General features: G+C 36.9%; 1 protein-coding gene across 1 annotated transcript in view; it reads left to right on the top strand.

Annotated features, from left to right (window-relative positions):
- Positions 1–207: 207 nt before the first annotated feature.
- Positions 208–21,868, top strand: part of LOC135464009 (dual oxidase-like) — a 30,890-nt gene continuing 9,229 nt past the window's right edge. Inside the window, 23 exon segments of the mRNA XM_064741487.1 lie at positions 208–454; positions 4,088–4,188; positions 6,698–6,931; positions 7,912–8,099; positions 9,679–9,883; positions 10,388–10,554; positions 11,313–11,400; positions 12,135–12,231; positions 12,621–12,690; positions 13,763–13,865; positions 14,478–14,658; positions 14,812–14,827; positions 15,266–15,379; positions 15,381–15,451; positions 15,915–16,036; positions 16,784–16,863; positions 16,865–16,919; positions 18,215–18,337; positions 18,684–18,889; positions 19,275–19,460; positions 19,921–19,992; positions 20,593–20,728; positions 21,081–21,177. Coding sequence (XP_064597557.1) covers positions 4,131–4,188; positions 6,698–6,931; positions 7,912–8,099; positions 9,679–9,883; positions 10,388–10,554; positions 11,313–11,400; positions 12,135–12,231; positions 12,621–12,690; positions 13,763–13,865; positions 14,478–14,658; positions 14,812–14,827; positions 15,266–15,379; positions 15,381–15,451; positions 15,915–16,036; positions 16,784–16,863; positions 16,865–16,919; positions 18,215–18,337; positions 18,684–18,889; positions 19,275–19,460; positions 19,921–19,992; positions 20,593–20,728; positions 21,081–21,177 — 2,669 coding nt within the window. The 5' untranslated portion in view covers positions 208–454; positions 4,088–4,130.

Below are 21,868 nucleotides of genomic sequence, written 5' to 3' on the forward strand. Positions count from 1 at the left end.
TACAGGGCGTCCGGATGTCCAGTGTCTTGTCGATAAAGTCTCCTAGATAAAGCCATTTCCGGATAAAATCACAACCATGGATTGAAACTTTCATTGTGAAGTCTAGGTAGGTTGCTGACAAGCCAGCAGCGGTCGCTCGGCAGCCGAAAACGTGTATACGTCACAGGCCTGTGTATGAGATCCGGTAAAGCCGTGGGTGAGACATGCATGTCAGCTCATTCAGCAGTCCGGAATTGGCCTAACATCTATCCGGGTGCATATTTAAGTTAAGATATCTCTTATTTTATGCCCCATATCCGCTTTTGTTACAGGCTGGTCTAAAAGGCCCAACGTGTGTTAATATCGTCGTAAGCAGCTGACAGGCGCGGCTGAACTTAGCATAGTGTGCGTATATACAGACATTCAAGAAGCGAGCAGAACTGTATCACGGGTGAAAATATCCTTATTTATAGAGGTAAGTTTATAAATCGGCTTTTTATTTGTTTCTGTACATGTACTAACAACATATAAAAACGTCCTAATCACCAGCTGAGTAAGATGTACTTATTTATACTGTTTTAATACACGCCTTATAAAAGTTCATTCGCTCATTGAATACACTCAACGCGTACATTCAAGTGTCAGCAATTTAGACGGGTTGCTATTCTTTATAATTTAAACGTATACATACATACATCGTATAATCATGTTCGTGTAATCATGTCAAGTTGTCATTAAACATTGTCCAGCGTAGCTTTACACTTGAGTACGGTGTATATCGTGTATATCGTGTATAGTGTTAGCTCGGTGTGTTATTACCCCACCGTACAGCCGCTGTATATAAGATTCTGTTAAGGGCTTTGTGTACAGGGGGATGTCGTGGATGAAGGAGACGGTATGTAACCGGCGGTGTTGAGAATCCTTGGGAGTGTGTATAAGGTGAAGCGCTGTGTTGACAGCGGGCATGTTTGCCCACCGGCTGTCCGACCTGTTTACCTTCATGCTAGAGGTCAATCTCTGTCATGCTAGCTATAGGATATGGCCCTAAACTACCAAGCCACAATGCATGTGGAGCTTTAATAAGAGCGACAATAGCCAAAAATAACACTATCACGAAAACCTCGCGCGGACTATCTCTACCGAAGATCAGCTCTCAGTGTCAAGCCCGAATCATTTTTTCCTTGCAACTATATGCAGGTATACATGGGTCTAAGCTCGAGAGAGATTCGAAATGGTTTGATATGGTAAGCTCCTGTCAGGTTTGTTGCCACATTAGATGTCTGCTCTCTGTAAGATGACATGTACCAGCTTTCGATGATATAGCTGAACGTTCAACAAAACGCAGAAGTAGGATCTAAATCTTTTAAATCTCCAAAATAAGATGCTGGCCACCCTTGATTGACTGATTGATTGATCGACTGATCTGCAGGTAGGGGTGTTTTTTCAACTGAAGGCCAACGCCAGGAGAAAGTATAGACACTCGAATATAAAAGGCCAAATTAATTCTTACACATATACGTAATGACGAATCGAGATGAACGGCTGTGTGTGCATGTAGAGAAAAGCCAGTCTTTACCAGATGTATTGCTGTCACTCAATCAGCTTACCTCCATAGCGTCATGCACACGTCAACCTCTGAAGGTCGAAAAAGGCCTGCGGGCTTATTATAGTATATTTCACGTCCTTTTTTCTTTATTAGATGGTTTAAATAGCATGTGTTAGCGAACAACACGCCAAAATTATTCAGCATCTATGTTATCTAACTTGTGCGAATCATAAAGTTGAAAGAAGTGATTACTAGCTATTGGCAGTCACGCATATAAATCAGTCGTCGTGTACAGTTATGCATCATTAATGATTCTAAATGCTAAGGTGCCGTAACTCTGAGGCCTATTGATATTACCCTTATAGCTTTTTCATCGTGCAACGTATGAAGTATAAACTGTAAAAAGGAAAACAATAAAAAATGAAAGCAAAAGGACCTTTTATATCTTAGCCATGTACATATGTTAGTTTAGACTTTTTCGCAATCCTCGGCCATCTTGTCATTTCATAATAAACAGGAAATTACCTGCCTAATTATGTTATATAACTACTGCACAGTGGATGTATCCAGTACAATGTGTTTGAGTACATTGAAAAGCCACGGTGTAGCTCAATACCGTGTGTAAATATATTGTTATAGGCCCATATGCTACATATTGGTGTACTTATGCGCAGAGAGCACAGGTTGTCAAGAGGATATGGCCTTATGCCTAGGATGGGAAATCCGTTTGTTTGAGGGAGACAAGCGTGTGCATCTAGACGAACATGTACCTGCTTAACGGAGTCAACAATGCTCCTGCATGCTCCACAGCAAAGCTGCTTCCGTCATTTGTTTTACGATGCCTAAACGTATCTAGGATAATCATTATACCCGTATGAAATGTTACAAAACGTGTCTGCAATTAGTTATTACACAACTTCCTTTATACTATTTCTTCTCATCTTTCCTAATGTATTATATTATTACAAGCATTATATTATTAATATAATTATAATGCTATTAGTATTTTCGGCCATTAATTTGAGTGAATCATTTATAGTGACCCAATATATCACTAAATCAGTCAATCAATGGCCTATCAAGATTGATCGATGTAGGCTTATATATTACTGGTATGGTAGTTAAACAATCGTCGGGTAGAAGAATCTACATGTATTTATTTATTTTATTTGATTGATGTTTTACGCCGTACTCAAGAATATTTCACCTATACGACGGCGGCCAACATTACGATGGGAGAAAACCGGGCAGAGCCCGAGTGAAACCCACGACCATTCGCAGGTTGCTGCAGACTAGAAGAATTTAATTGGATACGACGTAAATGATAGCTGTTGACATCAGTGGCCAAGTCTGAAGGTCAGTATTACCTGTTGCCAACCCGGAAGAGTGTTAGATAATCTCCGAATTAGGCCACTTTTGAGCCACGTTGACATGCAGACTGTAATATTTAATAGTTTGACAATCCCCAGATGCGGTTACTTGCATGTTTAAAACAATGACATTAGCGGGAATGTGACAGATTCATACGTCACACCTGTACTCTTCATTTCAATCCAATTGAATGCACAGGTGAAGAACACCCGTTCGCGTGGGCGATAATAAAAAGTGTTGCACTCAAACATAAATAATATTAAATGTGAACTGAGGAATAACGTGGGTGACTGTTGGCTGGGTGTCTTCACCGGCTTAACCAGCAGACATCAGGCCCTTGATCAATCAGTTCACGTGCCCGAGCCCAGCACTTGTCGCCTCGCTTCGGATTTACGTCAGGGCGTTTTTCAGATACCTGCCGAAGGACTGTCGTTTTCTCCCAGCTGACCCTACCGGTCGAAGCCCACGAAGCCTAATAAACTGGCTGTTATAATAGGCTGTTATAACTACGTTCTGCAACATGTATATCAATTCATTTAATGGAACGCCTGCAAGCCCGATATCAATCTCAAAAGCAAGAAATTCTCATATCGTTAGGTTAGTAAATATCTTTATATCGGTAGGTTAGTAAAGCTGCTCATCCTTAGCTTATATAAACTGCCAACATAGCTCATATGAATGAATATAGCTTTGGAGTTGAACAATAATGTGCCTACAAGAAGATGTCGTTATATAGACGATCTACCGAAGTAGAGGCGCGGAAGATTCTTTTTCCTTAGGCGGAAACGTGTCGAGCACTCGTCCGTACCCATATAGATATGCTGGATCAGCGAAAACTTTGTGATGTTCTATATGTTACATGTTGAATCGAACAGCCAAACCGTTGTATATTAACTATACGTCAATTTTACACGCAAGCTGAACTTATAGTGTAAACACGAAATATAAACAGAGTGGCAAATAGGGCGTAGATATTCTTTCTCAACCTGTACGTTAATATACAGTCAACATATAGGCGGAAAATTCGCGTTGTAAATATTGGCGGGGAGTCAAGAACGAGGGTTGTGTGGAAAAAAAAATACACCAATGTATTCACTTCGTTCATTTCCTCCAGGTCCATGCAATTCTGCACAAGCAGTTCTTGTATGCATGTACCCGAAATTCACGTGTGCGTTTTCTTTTCTTTTCCAGCGATTTTAAGTCAAGATTTGCAGCACTACTACATGACTGAGGCATGACGACTGGGTCCATGCTATTGTTACTTTTACTTCAGATTTTTCTAATCAACCACGGTATGTACGCTTAGGTTTATATTTCTGCCTATTATATACTCCAAGTCTCACTCAATCAAATTATGCTTTACAGTATGTTGCTGAACTAGTATAATGAAACCAAGTACTTGGCTTAGCCCATGCAGCGAAAACATACGCGACGCCAAACAACGAGCTACGGGTTCAACCCCGACTTTGCATGGACAGGGAATTTACATGTATAAGCTAACATTACCCATTTTTCACTGTTCGTTGGACGTGGTGACCACAAGCGACCGACCACGCTCTATCGCAGGGTCGTTTGTTGAGGTCCACTGGCAATTTCCACCCATGATCATTTGCAATTCTGCACGTCACACATGGGAAGGTTCGTCAGTAACTTGCCGAAGACAGGTGATTCTGCCCCAATCACTCCGTTTTCCCCCAGCTACAAAAAATGACAGCCATCGTATCTGAGGGAATATTTTTGCACGTGATGTTTAACAACAATCAAATGAATCGATTGTATGCGGCACCGTGCAGTTCCTTGGAATTTCAATTAAGGAATATGTATTTATTTACTTATTTCATTGTTGTTTAACATCACACTTAAGAATTTTTCATTAATACGATGGCGGTCAGTTGTATGGGTGACGGACACCTGAGAACCCGGGGAAAGCAACTGACCTGTGGCAAGTCATTTAATACATTTAAGTATTAAATAATGTTTGAACTGAACGGTAGATAATGGGTTGTATACCGATAGCGACAGATTTACGTAACACCACCAGTCTTGTCGTTTAAAACTTTACTTATTTCATTTATTTCATTGACATGCCGATACTTCATTCCAAATACATTTTAGTTCAAAACGGAAATCAACAAATTGAAAATATTTTATTGTAGATAACTCAATAATTAAAAAATAATTGTGTTTTATAACAAAAATGTCCAGTTGTACATGCATACCTATTCATTGTTAAGGAAAGACAGCACCATCTGATGTTGAAAATATTTTATATAGGCCTAAGTGTTGATAAGACCACGGAGTTTTTAACAGTATGCGACCACGAGATCGTAGGATCGAATCCACCCCTCGCAAATTCGGTTTTGGTCTAAGTTAAGGAAGTTTGTGGAACCTGGTGAAGTGTGTTGGTTCTTATTACATCCATTCTGGCTTCCTTCCCCAACAAACCGGAATGCCACTCGTACAAGGGTGAAAGTTCTAAAGCATGTGGTGGGCCTATTGCACTAAACCCCAATCACGTAGACACTGCAATATTTACATTACAGTAGAGAATGTCTCATCTATAGGAAGAACAAATTTTAGTCCCGCACGCCAAAGTCGCAGTTACTGGAACCCATCAGAAACCACATGTAGGCCTCGGCCTGCAGCTGGAGTAGAGCCTATAGGCCCACGTTAACAAGCACATCAAAGAAAATGTTTACTGATAATCGTTTTGATTGACGCAATGAATGAATGATTATGGCTTATAATGCCACTTTTATAGCGACGATATTTCAGCTGAGTTTGCAGACGGAAAAGGTAATGGACACTTGTAACGTGTGGATATAGATGGTGAAGTTATCCTACCTCAAGTAGTAATTTAATGCATAATACTGTTATGACGAAGCCTTTGAGAGTGACCCCCCTTCTTTTGCACTCAACGCCTCCAGAGGGCACTGAATATACATAATAGATGCAAACAGTGTCGCGGTGTTAGATTAAATGAACTATTTAACTTGGGAGGTACGGAATTTTCTTCAACACTTCTTGCATCCTAAATCGAATTGATAAGCGGAATCAGTGACGTAACGTTAATTGCGAGCTGAGCAATGGGCTCAGTGTGCGCCTTCATCCACAGCCCCTTCAGGCTGCGTGATGTTGACGTGATCACACGTAGCTTAGTTCGACAAAATGAATTTCTGGAGAAATTTTTTCAGCCGTATACGTGTCGGCTTGTGAATTTTTATTATTATTATCATTATTATGCAACCTATTTATTTTGACTCACGATCATAAAGTACCAAAACATTGAAAATATAGTCCTAATTATGACTTTTTATTATCTCTGACTTGACACTGAGAACTATAAAAGAAGTCATATTGTATAGGATCACGACATATACAATTGTATAGAAATGTACATATAGGTCTGCATAATAAATAAATATTATACCAGTAGGTCTAAATATTATAAAAACAGATACCGGAGGTAGAATACTCCCGTGTTTTGGGCAACCTGGGCCTTTCTCTTTCATTTTCAAAGCAATGGTTATTTAATTAAGCAGGTTTTAAAGCATTTAATTACGTCATTAATGACGTAAACATGCCTTTGTGCAAGGATTTACCTGGGATTTGTATGTGCTGCATAACAGTAAACATGCTTACAGGCTATTCTAGAATTAATCTCATGATTTAATTAACTTTTGTTTAATTTGGGGATAATGTGCACGTCTTAGTCCCAGGTTTAATGGATTAGGTGTACTGTGCACTTGCTGAAAGTTAAAAATTCTGATTGTGTATTGTGTATCTTTTATTGTTCTGAAGGCTTTGGGCAGCAGTGGCAGCGATTTGATGGCAGGTTCAACAATCTAGGAAATGTGCACTGGGGAAGGGCGGGCTGTCGCCTCTTCAGCAATATCTCCACATGTTACTTGGACTTCACCTATAAGGCACCTGGTATTAGACGACCAAATCCTCGTGACATCAGTAACAACGTGTTTCGGGGAAATGGAGGCACCAAGTCTGTCAATGGAAGAACAGCATTATTTGCCTTCTTTGGTAAGAATTTTTTTGTATTAGTACGCCAGGTAAACAGTCAAACACTGGTGTTTTTTCCTCTGGGCCTACTTTTAATGTAGCATTTTGTAATTTTTTCATTCCTTTTTTCTTTTTTTTGCATTTATAAGTGACATTGCCTTGAGGTATTTTAACATAGTTAAGACCATTTCCTAAAAAGAATTACATTAAAGAGAACGAATGTACAAAGCTGTTTAAAAATTAAACCAGTTCAGTTTTTCAAAAGGATCTACTGTTTCAGATAAGAGGATTTGAATCCTAAGGCTTTAATTTTCTTAAATTTTTTTTTCATTATTTATGGTAATTGATGGAATGCATGCTTGATGTACTTAGCATAAAATAAGTAAATTAAACCAAGGCTTTTGTTTGCCTCTCAGTCTGTTACATGAAACTTGTGATGTAGACATCTCCTGTTGCGGCTTGTACCTTTACTACATGCATATACATGCATACTGAGTACCATATAACAAGTACACCCCTGTGTTTGTCCAGTATTTTGAGCCTGTTGTTTGGTGTGACTCAGTTGTGTAGATTTACATATGTGACGTCTACAGAAATCAATTGCTGCAGCTCCAGTATCATGTGATAACTTTGTTATAAGGGAACTAATGGAAGCCCATAAATTAACTAAAGAAAAATCAAATCAATATTAAAAAAAACATATTTTTAGAAATACGTGTATTTACTCAATATGAACATGATGAAATTAAAAAATTATTATTATCAGTGCATTTGTCATGAGAATGTAAATTGTGGCTATGGATTGTTTTTGAAAGGCAATTTATATGCATAGTTAGTACCTCAACCTATTCAAATACTCAATAAATGAGAGTGAATTGAAAAGTTAAAATACCAAATACATGTAGTCCGGTTTGTTAATAATGAATACTAATATAGTTTAGTCATACTTCTATGTTTTATATATTTTAAAACAGGCATTGTTTGTTTTCTCAATTTGTTAGGTCAGGTTGTGTCGTATGAGATCCTGCATACCGATGACTCTACCTGCCCAGTGGAGGTACTGAGCGTGCCTGTGCCCACTGGAGACCCACACTTTGACCCTGATGGAACCGGAACCAAATTCATGCCATATGAGCGGAAGCTCTATGACACAACAACGGGGCAGTCGCCAAACAATCCTCGAAAACAGGTGGAGCATTAAGTATAATTTGTCTAGCCAGCTTCACTATTCTGACTTAATTTCTCCAATACGACTCACAAAAACAACTCGGATCACAGGAAAGTGACAAATATATATAGCTCTTTCTGTATATATATTTTTCTTCTTCTTGTCTTCCCCAAGTGGCATCCTGCTAGAGACTTTAGAGACTTCAGAAACTGCATAATTTTAGATGATACATCTTCCATGAAAGGTTTTTGCCTTCAATTGGGATGTTTAGTGTAACTTATTTCTCAACATAAGGTACAATGCATGAAAACCTACTATGAGCACAGGAAAACGACAAATATAGATACCAGTAGCTGTTTTGTTTTTTGTTTTCTTTCTCAGATGGCATCAGTCCTAAAGTCTCTTTCCTAATAACTTCAGGAAACTTTGTGGTACTGTCCCATAAAATAATGAGTCAGCATTTGCTCTTATTTCATGATAAAATTAAATGTTGACATCCGAATGGTTGTCCGTATACTACTTTCAATGTAGTCAGAAATGTGAATTCAATCAGATTGCTTATTAAGCAACTTATTACTGCTTTTGTAGCATGTTTCGGTATATATTTACGTTGTTTTCTTCATGCAGTTGAATTTTCATGCAATGCAATGTCAGAGTAGTCATAAGTTCATAAGTATTAGATAAATTCATAAGTACTTCATAAGTTCATAAGTACTTGTAGGTCATGTTTTGTGAGGCTTGGAAAAGTTTTTAACTGGGTACGATTTCCATTGTGTACTGCCCAGGAGAAAGTTCAGTCATTCATTCATTCTCGATATCAAAATTTCAGTTACAAGAGTTACTTCTCGGAAACAAGCACAAAAATTCCTGTGTCTCACAAGCAGAACATTGTGCATAATTTCAGATGACACACTTTCCATGAAAGGTTTTCGCTGTCAGTTGTGATATTTTGAGTAACTTATTTTCATAACATAAGATACTATGAAAATTGGAATTGACGGTCACTCTGACATTTATATTAACATAACTTCAACTGAGATTCTTGGCAGTCTGTAGTCAGGAATGTTAAAATATACAGCTGTATAACTTCAGCACTGTAGAGCAGAACATTAAAATAGGAATATATAAGAATTTTTAATTCATCCATTCATGAAATTATATTGATACTTCTTGCTGCTAAAGGCCAGCCCACTGGTATGTATATTTCTATTATTCATCATTCAATAGTGAATGGACTTGTTTACATCATCATTGAAGGTAGGGAGTTGGTGTCTGTCTGTGTCAATACACTCATCTCCGTGTTTGCTCTGTGTGGCTTACATAATAGCATAAGGTCGGCTATTGACAGGGTTTATGTTGTTGTTGCATTGAATGGGCACTATCAACCCATTTCCACAATATATATGAATTAATCATATGAAAATCTAGCTGGTTTGGCCATCATCCAAATTTTGAGAAGCCAGTCGGCATGTTTTTACATGTATATAGTGAAGTTCTGATCTTTCCATCATGTTCCCGCCATTGTCAACCAAGTGAAATACCTTTGAGTACGGCTGAAAACACCAGTCAAATAAATAAATATTTCCATGTTTGATTTCAGGTAAACAAAGCTACCAGCTACATAGATGGAAGTTTTATATACGGTTATAGTGAAGTGTGGGCTAATGCTTTGCGAGATCATGAGACTGGCAAGCTTGCGAAGAGTGACACTTTTGGGCGATTTCCACAGCTGAACACCATGCGCTTGCCTTTTGACAGTGTGCCTAACGCAACAGGTGCCTATGTTGACCCAGAGAGCCTGTGGAGTAAGTACCAACAAGCGGTTGTATTGGCTAGGCGGAAATTGGAACATGAATTTGTTTATTTCAAGTTTGTGATATTCTTGAAGATACAGCATAAAACACCAATCAAAAATATAAATAAATTTGATGTTTGTGCAAGGAACAATCTTAGTAAAATAAAATCTATAGCAGCCACTTCTCATTTTTACTTGTTGCATATCAGAAACCCACCATCTGACATCAACTCCCTGAAAGGAAAGGTTCCAAACCTAGCAGCAAATAGGACCATCACTTCAAAGCTAATGTAACCTATAAAGCTGCTTGTTGCAGCTGAGACTAGACTACTGTAATTCTTCAAACTTTTCACATGTTTACAAGGTGTTTCTTCAAGCTTATTCTGCATTTATTATTTTTACAAGATTTATTCAACGGTATTCCATTTATACAGGGTACCAATTAATCTGTTTACAACACCTCAATTGTCAAATTGAAATTCTTCAACATTTGTGTTTTTCCATCCTCATGTAGCTTTGGGAGATCCCCATGTCCAAGAGAATCCAGCACTCCTGTCCTTGGCTGTGCTTTTTTATCGCTGGCATAATAAGTTGGTTGATGATTTCAAAGAAAAGGACCCAAGTCTGACGCCCCATGAACTTTTCTATACTGCCAGGAAATGGGTTGTGGCTACATACCAGGTATAACTGAGCTTTCCTTGGTCAATCACATCTTTATCTTTTTGAAAACATCATTTAGCTTAAATCTTTAATTTCTTTTCTATCTGTTATTCCTCCAGAGTGTATCATGCGTGATTTATTTTCTTCAGTTTGCTACGAACTAAAATATTTTTTCAAAATTTACAATGTTATCAAAAACTAATGTTTTCACTATCTGTTTATAATAAGTATCTGATTTTATTATCAAAGGATTTACGTATGAAACTGATGTACAGATACAAGTGTATGTCCTAATGTTAAGTGATCAACTGGTGTAGAGATAAAAGTGTTCGTCCTAATGTTAAGTGATCAACTGATGTACAGATACAAGTGTATGTCCTAATGTTATGTGATCAACTGATGTACAGATACAAGTGTATGTCCTAATGCTAAGTGATCAACTGATGTACAGATACAAGTGTATGTCCTAACGTTAAGTGATCAACTGATGTACAGATACAAGTGTATGTCCTTAATGTTAAGTGATCAACTGATGTACAAATACAACTGTTTGTCCTAATGTTAAGCGATCAACTGATGTACAGATACAAGTGTATGTCCTAACGTTAAGTGATCAACTGATGTACAGATACAAGTGTATGTCCTAACGTTAAGTGATCAATTAGCCGTGTAAAAGTTACTTGGGAAACATGAATTTGCCTGTTGAATGTTGTTTTTATAAAATTCTAATATACGGAATATAAATCATGTTACCTTGACGCATTGATATTTAACCGCAGAAAATTGTGATGTACGACTGGCTACCCAAACTGTTGAACCTGAATGAATCAGAAATGGAGCAGTTCATCCCACCATACCACCTAAAAGGTAATTTAACTCTCTCATCACACAGACTTATATTAATGTGAATTGAGTCACTTATAACAGAATAATTCTCTATTTTCTCTTTATTTACTAGCATCTGTGAATACAACTCAGGAAACTCAGAGCCATTAGCTTTTCCAATCTTATATTAATATCCATATCTACCAGTAGTACGACATGCTGACCTGAAACCATTTGTTTAATACCTATATGACCACTGTTCTACGGCGGACTCAAGAATATTTGACTTTATACATGCCAGCAGAAAGTATTATGGCCGGAGACAACCGAGCATAACCTGAAATCTGCTGTGAATTGAAAGACGTAATTGATCTTAATGAAGAGTGTAATGTCGTATACATGAATGGCAGATGGCAAAAGTTGACATTTGGTATGCTCATACTGTTTAAAATTCCATTCCTAATATTGGAAAACGAAGGAACGCTAATGATGCAGTATAGATGTATAACTGTAGCACTGAGAAATACTGATACTACAATCAGGTAACAATTAAATTGTCAACATTTGGTGATAAGGCATGAAATATATTACATTAGTAATATTATATTACTGTTGATAAATAATGGTGCCCAGCTTACGTGTGACATGTACTTAGGCGCCTTATAAAGACTTGTGTTGCACCAGAACGATCTTCAGGTGTGATGTGAGTGTGGACTCACTACATTAACATTGCGCTGTTTTGCTGTATTTACCTGTGATTTGTTGTTGCCCTGCAGGTTACCAGCGCTCAGTTGATCCCCGTGCCACAGCTGTATTTGACGCTGCTGCTATGAAGTATATCTTGACCTTGATTCCCTCAGAGATTGTACTCAGGTACCCTCTATGATTTGTATTGCTACATGAATACGTACCAGTCCTTGCCATCACTTCTATATTACACTAAAGACAAATTGGCTATAAACAAATTAAAAACCACAGTGTGTTGTCTGCTAATTATGTCACAGAAAAAAAAATCCAAGTGTCTGTGTGATCCGTTTTTGAGATCCAAAATGTGTGCTGAGAGCACAAGCATTTAGAAAGCTGTTATATTTGTTCTTCATTACAACAGCATTGTCATATATCTGCCGACATGCGGTACAGTTCAGTCTCCTGTTTTCTCAGTAAAGCTAGTGTCATTGTTTTAAGTTGTTTTTTTTTTTTCATGCTAAATGGTGTATGAATATCAATAAGTCTGTAATGTGTTTAATGCTGTTTTGTTTCAGAGATTTGATGAAGGATAACTGTGTGAAGAAATCTTCAGTGAGATTGTGTAACACATACTGGGATTCACAGGTTAGAATTCTGGTCCTCCCTCACAAGCTTATAACTTGTATACGCTTGGGTTATGTCATGCTGATATCCAATCCATAACTTGCTACCAAGGGGCCAGTTATTCAAAAAGTGTATTAAAAGTCAACCCAGTTTAAATCAGGTTCTAATACAAAACCAGTTGGACTAATGTTAATATCAGTTTTGACTGTTAATACACTTCTGGAAAACTTTTCCTTGGTAGTTGCAAAATGAACTGGCTGTATGTTGAAGACCTTACATAATACATTACAACTTAGAGAAGATATAACAGAGATACTTTGTGTCAAATCAGATTTTCAGTCTGCATACTTAAAGCATGTCAGTGTAGATGTCATAGTTGCTCATACCATATTTTTGAATTGTAGCTCCAAAGACAAGTGGTCAACAAAACTGAATGTGACCCCTGACTAAGAATATCTCAAAATTATTGAATTTCAGTAAATATCAGACTCGTAGCTATGCTATTTATAGCGTTAAAATGATTCTAAAGTTTGAAAAAGTTACATTGTAATCTGCTGTACAACTGGAGAACTGACTTTAAACGATAACACTTGTGCAAACGAGGCTGATATTTTGTCAAAGGTAATTATTAGGGCTATTCCATAATAAGGGCAAAAATTTGATTAGATGTGCAGATTAGTTTTTTGTCAAAAATTTCCAGTATAGCATCTTTAATGTAAGTGTTCTCACACAAAAACAGCATGTTCATTAAAATGACATCACTGGTACAGGCATTACTAGTATATGTATTTTAGTTAGACCATTGCCCTGTTAAAGCTGATTTTTAAAGATTGTAGTACATTTATTGCTACTAAAATGTGTTTCTTGTTGAATGTTTTCATACGTTTGTTGACTTGTTCATAAGATAAGATTTGATTTGATCTAATAGATGTTTAGTATGGCACTGAAGTATGATTCACATTTGTACCTGAAAAAACGCCAACAGTCTTTTCAGATAGTGAGGACCACTTTCAATAAAGACTATGCCTTACCGATGAAAAAATTGGTGTTGCATTGTGATGGGCTGTGAAAGCATCCATTCCTTTTCTTGTAGAAAGTGCTTACTGCAGATGTAAATGGAGTTGAGGAGATTCTGTTTGGGTTGGCATCACAACCAGCAGAAAAAGAGGACACAGAAGTGGTTCCAGATATCAGGGGTAACATTTTTTAAAGATGACTTAAGTTAATCATTTTGCATGATTCTGAGAGTTTTCTGAGAGTATTGATTTTAGAAAGATACTGTAATGTTTGTTTGGATTTTAGGATGATATCCTTATGGGACAATGCTTCAGCATCAAAACCAGCATTTTATGACTTTAAATCTGTGGCTCTAACAATACATGCTTTTAATTCAAATTTTAGGGTAAATACTATAATCCACTCACTTGCATAATTTTATTTAGGCTATCGAGAAAACTATTATGGTTATATGCTATTATACAAAACAGATATAATAACTGTTAGAAATATATTAAATGGCCATTAAACAATATCCATCATTAAATTTCAAAATAAATAGATTGAACCATGGTTGGCTTAATGAACAACCCAAGAGAGATAATATTTTCATTGTTGAGATAGTTGTGGAATGGTGCCAGATTTCAAACTACATGTCTTACCGAGGTTTATCAACTATGGTTTAGCTTTCAAATTTTAAATTTAATTTCAAGCAGTTTGTGCCTGTTTTTTTTAATAGGTTTTAATATTTTCTTTTTTTTCATGTTTTTAGAACACTTTGTATGAAATGACTTAATTTGTCCTGTTTTCAGAAAGTTTTTATGGGCCCTTGCATTACTCTCGACATGATGCTGTTGTTCTAACCATCATGAAAGGTAGAGACTATGGATTAGAAACCTATAACAAGGTTAGAAAAGAAATCGGATTAGGGAAGAAATCCACATGGGAAGAAATAAACAATGAAACTCTGAATCATCAGCCATGTCTCAAGAGGTAAGAATGAACCCAGTCTGGTTTCAGATGTGTTTGTAATTGCATCCAGAATTTGCTTTTTGTACAGTTTTGATAGTTTTCTGTTATGATCTCTAATAAAATGTAACAGTTTCAATTCTTTTCTGTGAATTTTAATATGGATATATATTCAAGTTATTATCTTATCAAGGTGATACCAATTAACTTTTTGTTGTGCTTTACAGACGATCTGACAATAAAAAGAATAAAAAATGGATTGAAAATAAAACTAGAAATTTTATTGGTCCAAACCTGATATTTTCATGATTTGCCTGTTTTTGTGTTTTTAAATCTTTGTGATTATGTGAATATGTCTTCAACAAAACGGATTGCTGGGATAGTCCATATTTCCCACAAGTTAGATGGTAATGTTTTTTGAAGTTTTATTTGTATCCGCTCCTCTGACATTGGAAAAGGAAATATTCTTCCCACGAAACAACAATTTAATTTGGTGTGACCCTAGAGAATATTTTATAATCCTAAATCATTGTGAGGATTTAGAAACAAATGAAATAAACTGCAATGCTAGTCAAGAAATCTGTTTCTGTTAGTATTATTTACATGGTGTGATATGATTGTCTCTAAGTAGATGTTAGACTTCCTTCACGAAACCTTCAACGGGACACAGTACCTGGACGAGATGGATGTATTTGTGGGTGGGATGTTAGAGACGACAGACAAAGGCCCTGGAGAATTATTTAGGGACTATATTGCTCGACCAGTTCCTGAGGCTCAGGGACGGAGACCGCTTCTGGTTTGAGAACAAGGAAAACGGGTAGGTTAGGTGGGAGGGAAGATAACATGTAGAGCAAACACACTGATAATCAATTCAGAATTTGAAATGATCACTGATATTGTTTTCTCTGACTGAAATCTAGTCAAAAGTATCTATGCTAATTTTCACAAAGATGGAGATAAGGAGTGAATAATGCTACTTTACAATGTTGATAATGGTTTATTATGAGATAAACATTAAAAGTTAAAATAATGTATTTAAAGATGATGATGTATAATTCCTATATTACATGCACCTAAATTATACTGGGGGGGGGGGGGGAGCGGGGAAGGGAATAAGGGGGAATAACTCTGTTTACCATCCCTTGCAAGTTCAACTGCCTTGCTGGAGTAAAGACATTAAATGGTGGTGCCTTCTGCTGTGTTTGTGCAATGCTGGATGTTTTATGTATTACGCACTCTCTTGTATAATATTTTGACTTTGTCTATTGTCATTATTGCAGGCAGTTCACTAAAGATGAGATAGATATTATTAAACATACAACTCTAGGGGAAATAATCAACAATGTGACAGGTCAACTGAGACATGGTAAACTCCAGCCGGATGTCTTCACTCTAGGCACAGGTAAGGCTTATTCTCCGTCTTTGTAGCAAGCTGCTTATGTTATGGTAATAAACAGAAAAAATGCAGTACATAGAAGCCCTTATTTATACCCCAACGTCCTGTTTCTGCCACTTATAAAAATGACATCCACTGTACATTGAAGTGGGAAATTTCTTAAGTGTTGCATTAAACAAGAAATAAAATAAATATAACTGTGGAAAGGTATGTGTAAATGTAAGTAGAATTAACACGAACACGAAATATATTTAACATGAAATATGTTTAGGTTATGCATAGTTTCAGTTGAGTCTGGAAGAATACTGACTAATTCTCTGGCCCTACATGGGAAGGTCTGACAACAACCTGCGGATGGTCTTGGGTTTCCCCCAGCCTCTGCTCAGTTTCCTCGCACAATAATGCTGACTGCCGTCGTACAAGTGAATTGTTCTTGATTACAGCGTGAAAACAGCAATCAAAAAATAAATAAATAAAATTTTGTTAGGTTAGAAATAAATATAAGTCTTAACTGATGTAGCAGACACAAGTGCCATGATATTTTGTCTGAAGTAAGAGAAAGTGTTCTCTCATCTCGGCTGTCCTTGTTGTTACACTTGAGAATGTGTTTGTTTGTTTACACTTGAGAGCTGGGACTTGGTTTTAGGATTTGGGGTTATGTATAATGTTTTTGTATATCTCTGCATTTATTGATCTCCAGTGTTTAGGAATCTTCACGTCCTCCTGATAGCGGATATTGTAATTTTGTTCCAGGGGAGTTCTGTCACTTTGAGCCGGTGAATGCCTCCAGCCTACCTGAGTGTCCTCCACATACAGGCTATGACTATTTTTCAAGGCAGTGAGATATCATTCATCGTCATCTGGACATGCGTTGGAATACTGCCTTTCTGTTAGTAATCACATTTTATGATTTATTTATTTATTTATTTATTTGATAGGTGTTTTACGCCGTACTCAAGAATATTTCACTTATACAACGGTGGCCAGCATTATGGTGGGAGGAAACCGGACATAGCACGGGGAAAACCCATGACCATCCACAGGTTGCTGACAAACCTTCCCACATACAGCCGGAGAGGAAGCCAGCATGAGCTGGACTTGAACTCATAGCAACGGCATTGATGAGAGACTCCTGGATCATTGTGCTGCAATAGCGCACTAACCAAATGAGCCACGGAGGCCGCCCATGATGATATGATCTCACACAAATATGTATAAAGGCTCTGGCTGATTTGACTATTACGGCGGTATTGACAAGCTTGTAGTAGTCACTGATCAAGTTCATTTGATTACTCTACTTCCTCACCTTTTCGCATATGAAAGAGAAATTTCCAATGCAATTTATACACATTTTTACTTAGATTTTGGGGACAAAACTATGTTGGTTGGGTTGGGTTGGTCAATTTTAGGGCTTCACAAAAAGTATGAGTTTACCATTCTACATAGAATACTGCCCTCAGAATAAGCCTTAATAATTATGTAAATATGGGAAAAATTTTGAGTTACAGTAAGTCTCCTGCTGCCATGACTAACACTTTATATTAGGAGCTTTTTCAGGTATTCAGTGACATGCCTGGCTGTTTCCTCTGGGCTCATTCTGGTTTCCTCCTCCCACAATGATCATGGTTTAGCAGCATATTAAAAAAGTGAAGTATTAATAAGTATGGCTAAAGACACACGTCAAATAAATAAATAATTCAGATGCAGTGTTCACATCTTGTATTGCGTTTGTGATTGCATGTTAACAGCTAACTCCTCAACCTTTCTGGCATGTAAAGAGCAACTTTCAGTGCAATTTATGGACATGGATTTTGGAGACAAAACAACATTGGTTGGAATAATGGACAGAATAATGCCTTCAGAATTTGCTCAAGTAAACACCTTTCAAACATGCGAAAAGGTTGAAGAATCAGTTAACATAAATTGGAGTTTTGACACATTGGTTTGTATGTTAAGAAAATGGTAAACAACCTACTGTTTGTTTGAGGAGATGGCTGTTGCTTGAAGTGAGATTTAATGTTTAAGTTGGTTTTACACAGTGGTTGTGTGAATAATCTGATGGATTGTTTGTGAATGACCCACTAGGAAAGAAAACATGTGATTGGAGGATATTGTGTTAGCTGTTTTAGTAATGTCATAACTTCTGAGATGTAAATCACTTGTAAGTTTTGTTTGTGTTTTCAGTGTGTGGTCTCTTGGCGTACGTTTTGTACCATATCAAGCACCACAGAGATGCTGAGAGTCTGAAGCAAAAACGCAACGAGCGCCTGAGGAGGCTCGTTAGAGTCACATCTGGCTGGATAACAGGTGAGGAAATTCATTCCCCAGAGTTCAGGTGTTACATTCATCAACCTTTGTAAATTTCTTTCCTCACATGTTGTTTACCGGAATTTAAGAATAATTAAAAGTTATTAAAGAATCGATGATAAAGTTTTGTCAGTTTATCAGAGACAGTTTGCAATCCACTAATAGAACATACATGTACACCTTTGAGTAATTTGCCAAAGGTTGGTGGTTTACTTTGGACACTCCCTCAAGCCATATGACTGGTATCCATTGTATAAGTGGAAAACTCTTGAGTGTATGGTGTTAAATAACTGATAAACAAATAAAAAATAATTAATGCTAATTTTGTTGTGCTTTAATCGTTTAGCTATTGAGTGGCGTGGTGAGAAAGAGAGTCCCCGCAATGTAGAGCTTCAGTTCCATGACCGAAATTGCCAACTGTGGATGAGCTCCCACCATGGCTCCCACATACGCACCATCAGCTTTCATAACATGGCTCACGTTGAGCTCTGGCTCAGCAGCACCAAGGGGCAAACAACTTTACTCATCTATGTTCCACGGGAATATGATTTGGTGAATATGCATATCCATTTTCGGATTCAGTTTGTTATTGTAAATAAAATATGTTTTTTTGTTGTTGTTGTGTTTTGTCGATGAAAACACAGCTTGTTTAATATGCATGACCAGTGTAAATTCTGTTTGTTATCATTAATGAAGTATTTTTTTTGTTTTTGGCAAAATGGAAATGTGGTGATAAGAATGCCCAGCATTTCTTCATGCTGTCATCATTAATGTTTTTCATGAAAATTATTCATAAAGAAAATTGTTTTTTTTTTTTTATAACAGAATTTGTTGTTCTGTTTAAACACTCAGCACTATTTAATTCAACTCGCAGTCCTAGTCTATCCTGACTAAGTTTATATTCTTTAATTTCCAACTTCTGTTTATTTGCACTTAGGTCCTGGAATTCCCCACAGTCCATGAAAGATCTTTGTTTGTGTCTAGCATTGAGCAACTGCTGACAAATTGTGAGAAGGAGATTGTCCAGAAATCAATGAAGTTAAAAGAGATTTATCAGCGTGCCACTACAAAGGTTAAGCGTAACCAGAAACTGGAAATGTTCTTCAAACAAGTTTTCTCAGAAGTAAGTACTTGGAGGATATTGTATTACTTAAAACGATAAATGTTTAGTGACGATGTGTGTGTGTGTGAGGATTGTGTGTGTGTTGGGGGGGGGGGGATGGGGGGGGAGAGGAGGAAGGATTATTATCACACTTAAAACCAAGATCATGTCACAGATGAAGATGGATGGTGGGCAGAGGTCATTTCCACATTCCACCTATGCTGCTGTGTACTGAACAGCATTTTACTGTTGTGGTTAGGATTTGAAATTACTAAAGTGTATAGACAAATATCACCTTGATTTTGTAAGTAAGAGTATTTTTTCTGGTGTCTTGAAAATGGTACTTTTTAAAAAAAAATGATCAAAGAGACATACAAAATTTCACTACATTCATCCAGCAATATTAATACTGTGTACTGATTTACTGTTTATACAAAATGCAGTATTGTATTCACACGTAAAAACTTGTTATACTTGACAGGCTTTAGATATGGATTATGTTCCTGTAAGGGACTCAGACAACATGGAAACACTGGACTTTGAGCTTACAAAGGTAAGTACCTGAGATATTCTAGTGAACCAAAATAAAAATTGAATCAGACTTCGTATTGTTTTGGTTTTGGCATGTACCAGATTTTACCTTCAATTCTTTGTTGTGTGAAGTGATCAAAGTTCACAGTAGTCTTAATTCCAAGGCAGAAATGTTATGGTCTTGCTTTTCAGTGACATTCAGTTCTTTGTCACACCATGTAATCATACATGTGCAAGGATAATAAGGCATATATTCTCAGCCATAGCATTAGGTTTTACTTTCAGTTTCTTGTGACTTATACAAAGTGTATATGTGCATAAATAGTTATTAATTTCCTGTCAGAAATAATGCTGTTTTTACCCTAATTTCCTCGTAAGTTATAGAGAGTGTATATATGCATAATTGGACAAAAATTCTCAGCCAGGAATAACACAACTTTTAGTTTTTTAAGTTCAGTTCTTCATAAGTTATGCAAAGTGTACATGTATATGCATAGCTAGACATGAGTTCTCAGACAGAAATAATACAGCTACTTTTCCAGACGAATGTCCTAGTACGTGTATGGGATTGTCATTGTTATGGTAACATGATGTCATCCAACAGCTGTTTTGTTGTTGACAGGAAGAGTTTGCTGAGGCATTGGGAGTGAAGTCAGACTCTGACTTTGTCATGCAGATGTTCAACATGGTGGATAACAATGCTGATGGCTACATCTCCTTCAAAGAGTTCCTAGCCACTGTCGTACTCTTCTCAAAAGGTACTCATTTTTTAGTTGTTTCAAAGACAATAAAACAGTGCCATTGTTCGTCTTGCGTTCTTTTTCTTGTGCATTCTCCCAAAGAAAAGGTTAAAAAACATTGTTTTGATTGAGTGAATACACTCTGTACAATATGCCTCTAGATTCACAATGTACTGACATATAGGCTACAGCCAATGTCAGTAGAGCACCACATATGAAGAGGAACTTTTGTAGAGTCACGAAATCTATTTTAGTTGGGAATTGCAATGTGTTATTTGAAGCCACCACTGTCTTTCATACTGATATGTAATGGAGAGTGCTGCTATGAGGAAGGACTCATGTGTATGGTTAATCCCACTCTACCCTTCAGGTTCGTCCGAGGACAAACTTCACATGCTGTTTAAGATGTGCAGTAGTCACGAAGAGGGTGGAACGGTCACCATGCAGGAGCTGACCACACTCTTCAAGTAAGTTCTGATCATCATACTCAACTCTTCAAGTAAGCTCTGATCATCACAATAAACTCTTCAAGTAAGCTCTGATCATCACAATAAACTCTTCAAGTGAGTTCTGATCATCACAATAAACTCTTCAAGTGAGTTCTGATCATCACAATAAACTCTTCAAGTAAGCTCTGATCATCACAATAAACTCTTCAAGTAAGCTCTGATCATCACAATAAACTCTTCAAGTAAGTTCTGATCATCACAATAAACTCTTCAAGTGAGTTCTGATCATCACAATAAACTCTTCAAGTAAGCTCTGATCATCACAATAAACTCTTCAAGTAAGCTCTGATCATCACAATAAACTCTTCAAGTAAGTTCTGATCATCACAATAAACTCAAGTAAGCTCTGATCATCACAATAAACTCAAGTAAGCTCTGATCATCACAATAAACTCTTCAAGTAAGCTCTGATCATCACAATAAACTCTTCAAGTAAGTTCTGATCATCACAATAAACTCTTCAAGTGAGTTCTGATCATCACAATAAACTCTTCAAGTAAGTTCTGATCATCACAATAAACTCTTCAAGTAAGCTCTGATCATCACAATAAACTCTTCAAGTAAGCTCTGATCATCACAATAAACTCTTCAAGTAAGTTCTGATCATCACAATAAACTCTTCAAGTAAGTTCAAATCATATCACTAAAA

Source organism: Liolophura sinensis, chromosome 1, assembly GCF_032854445.1.
Source record: "Liolophura sinensis isolate JHLJ2023 chromosome 1, CUHK_Ljap_v2, whole genome shotgun sequence".
NCBI classification, from domain to species: Eukaryota; Metazoa; Mollusca; class Polyplacophora; order Chitonida; family Chitonidae; genus Liolophura; species Liolophura sinensis.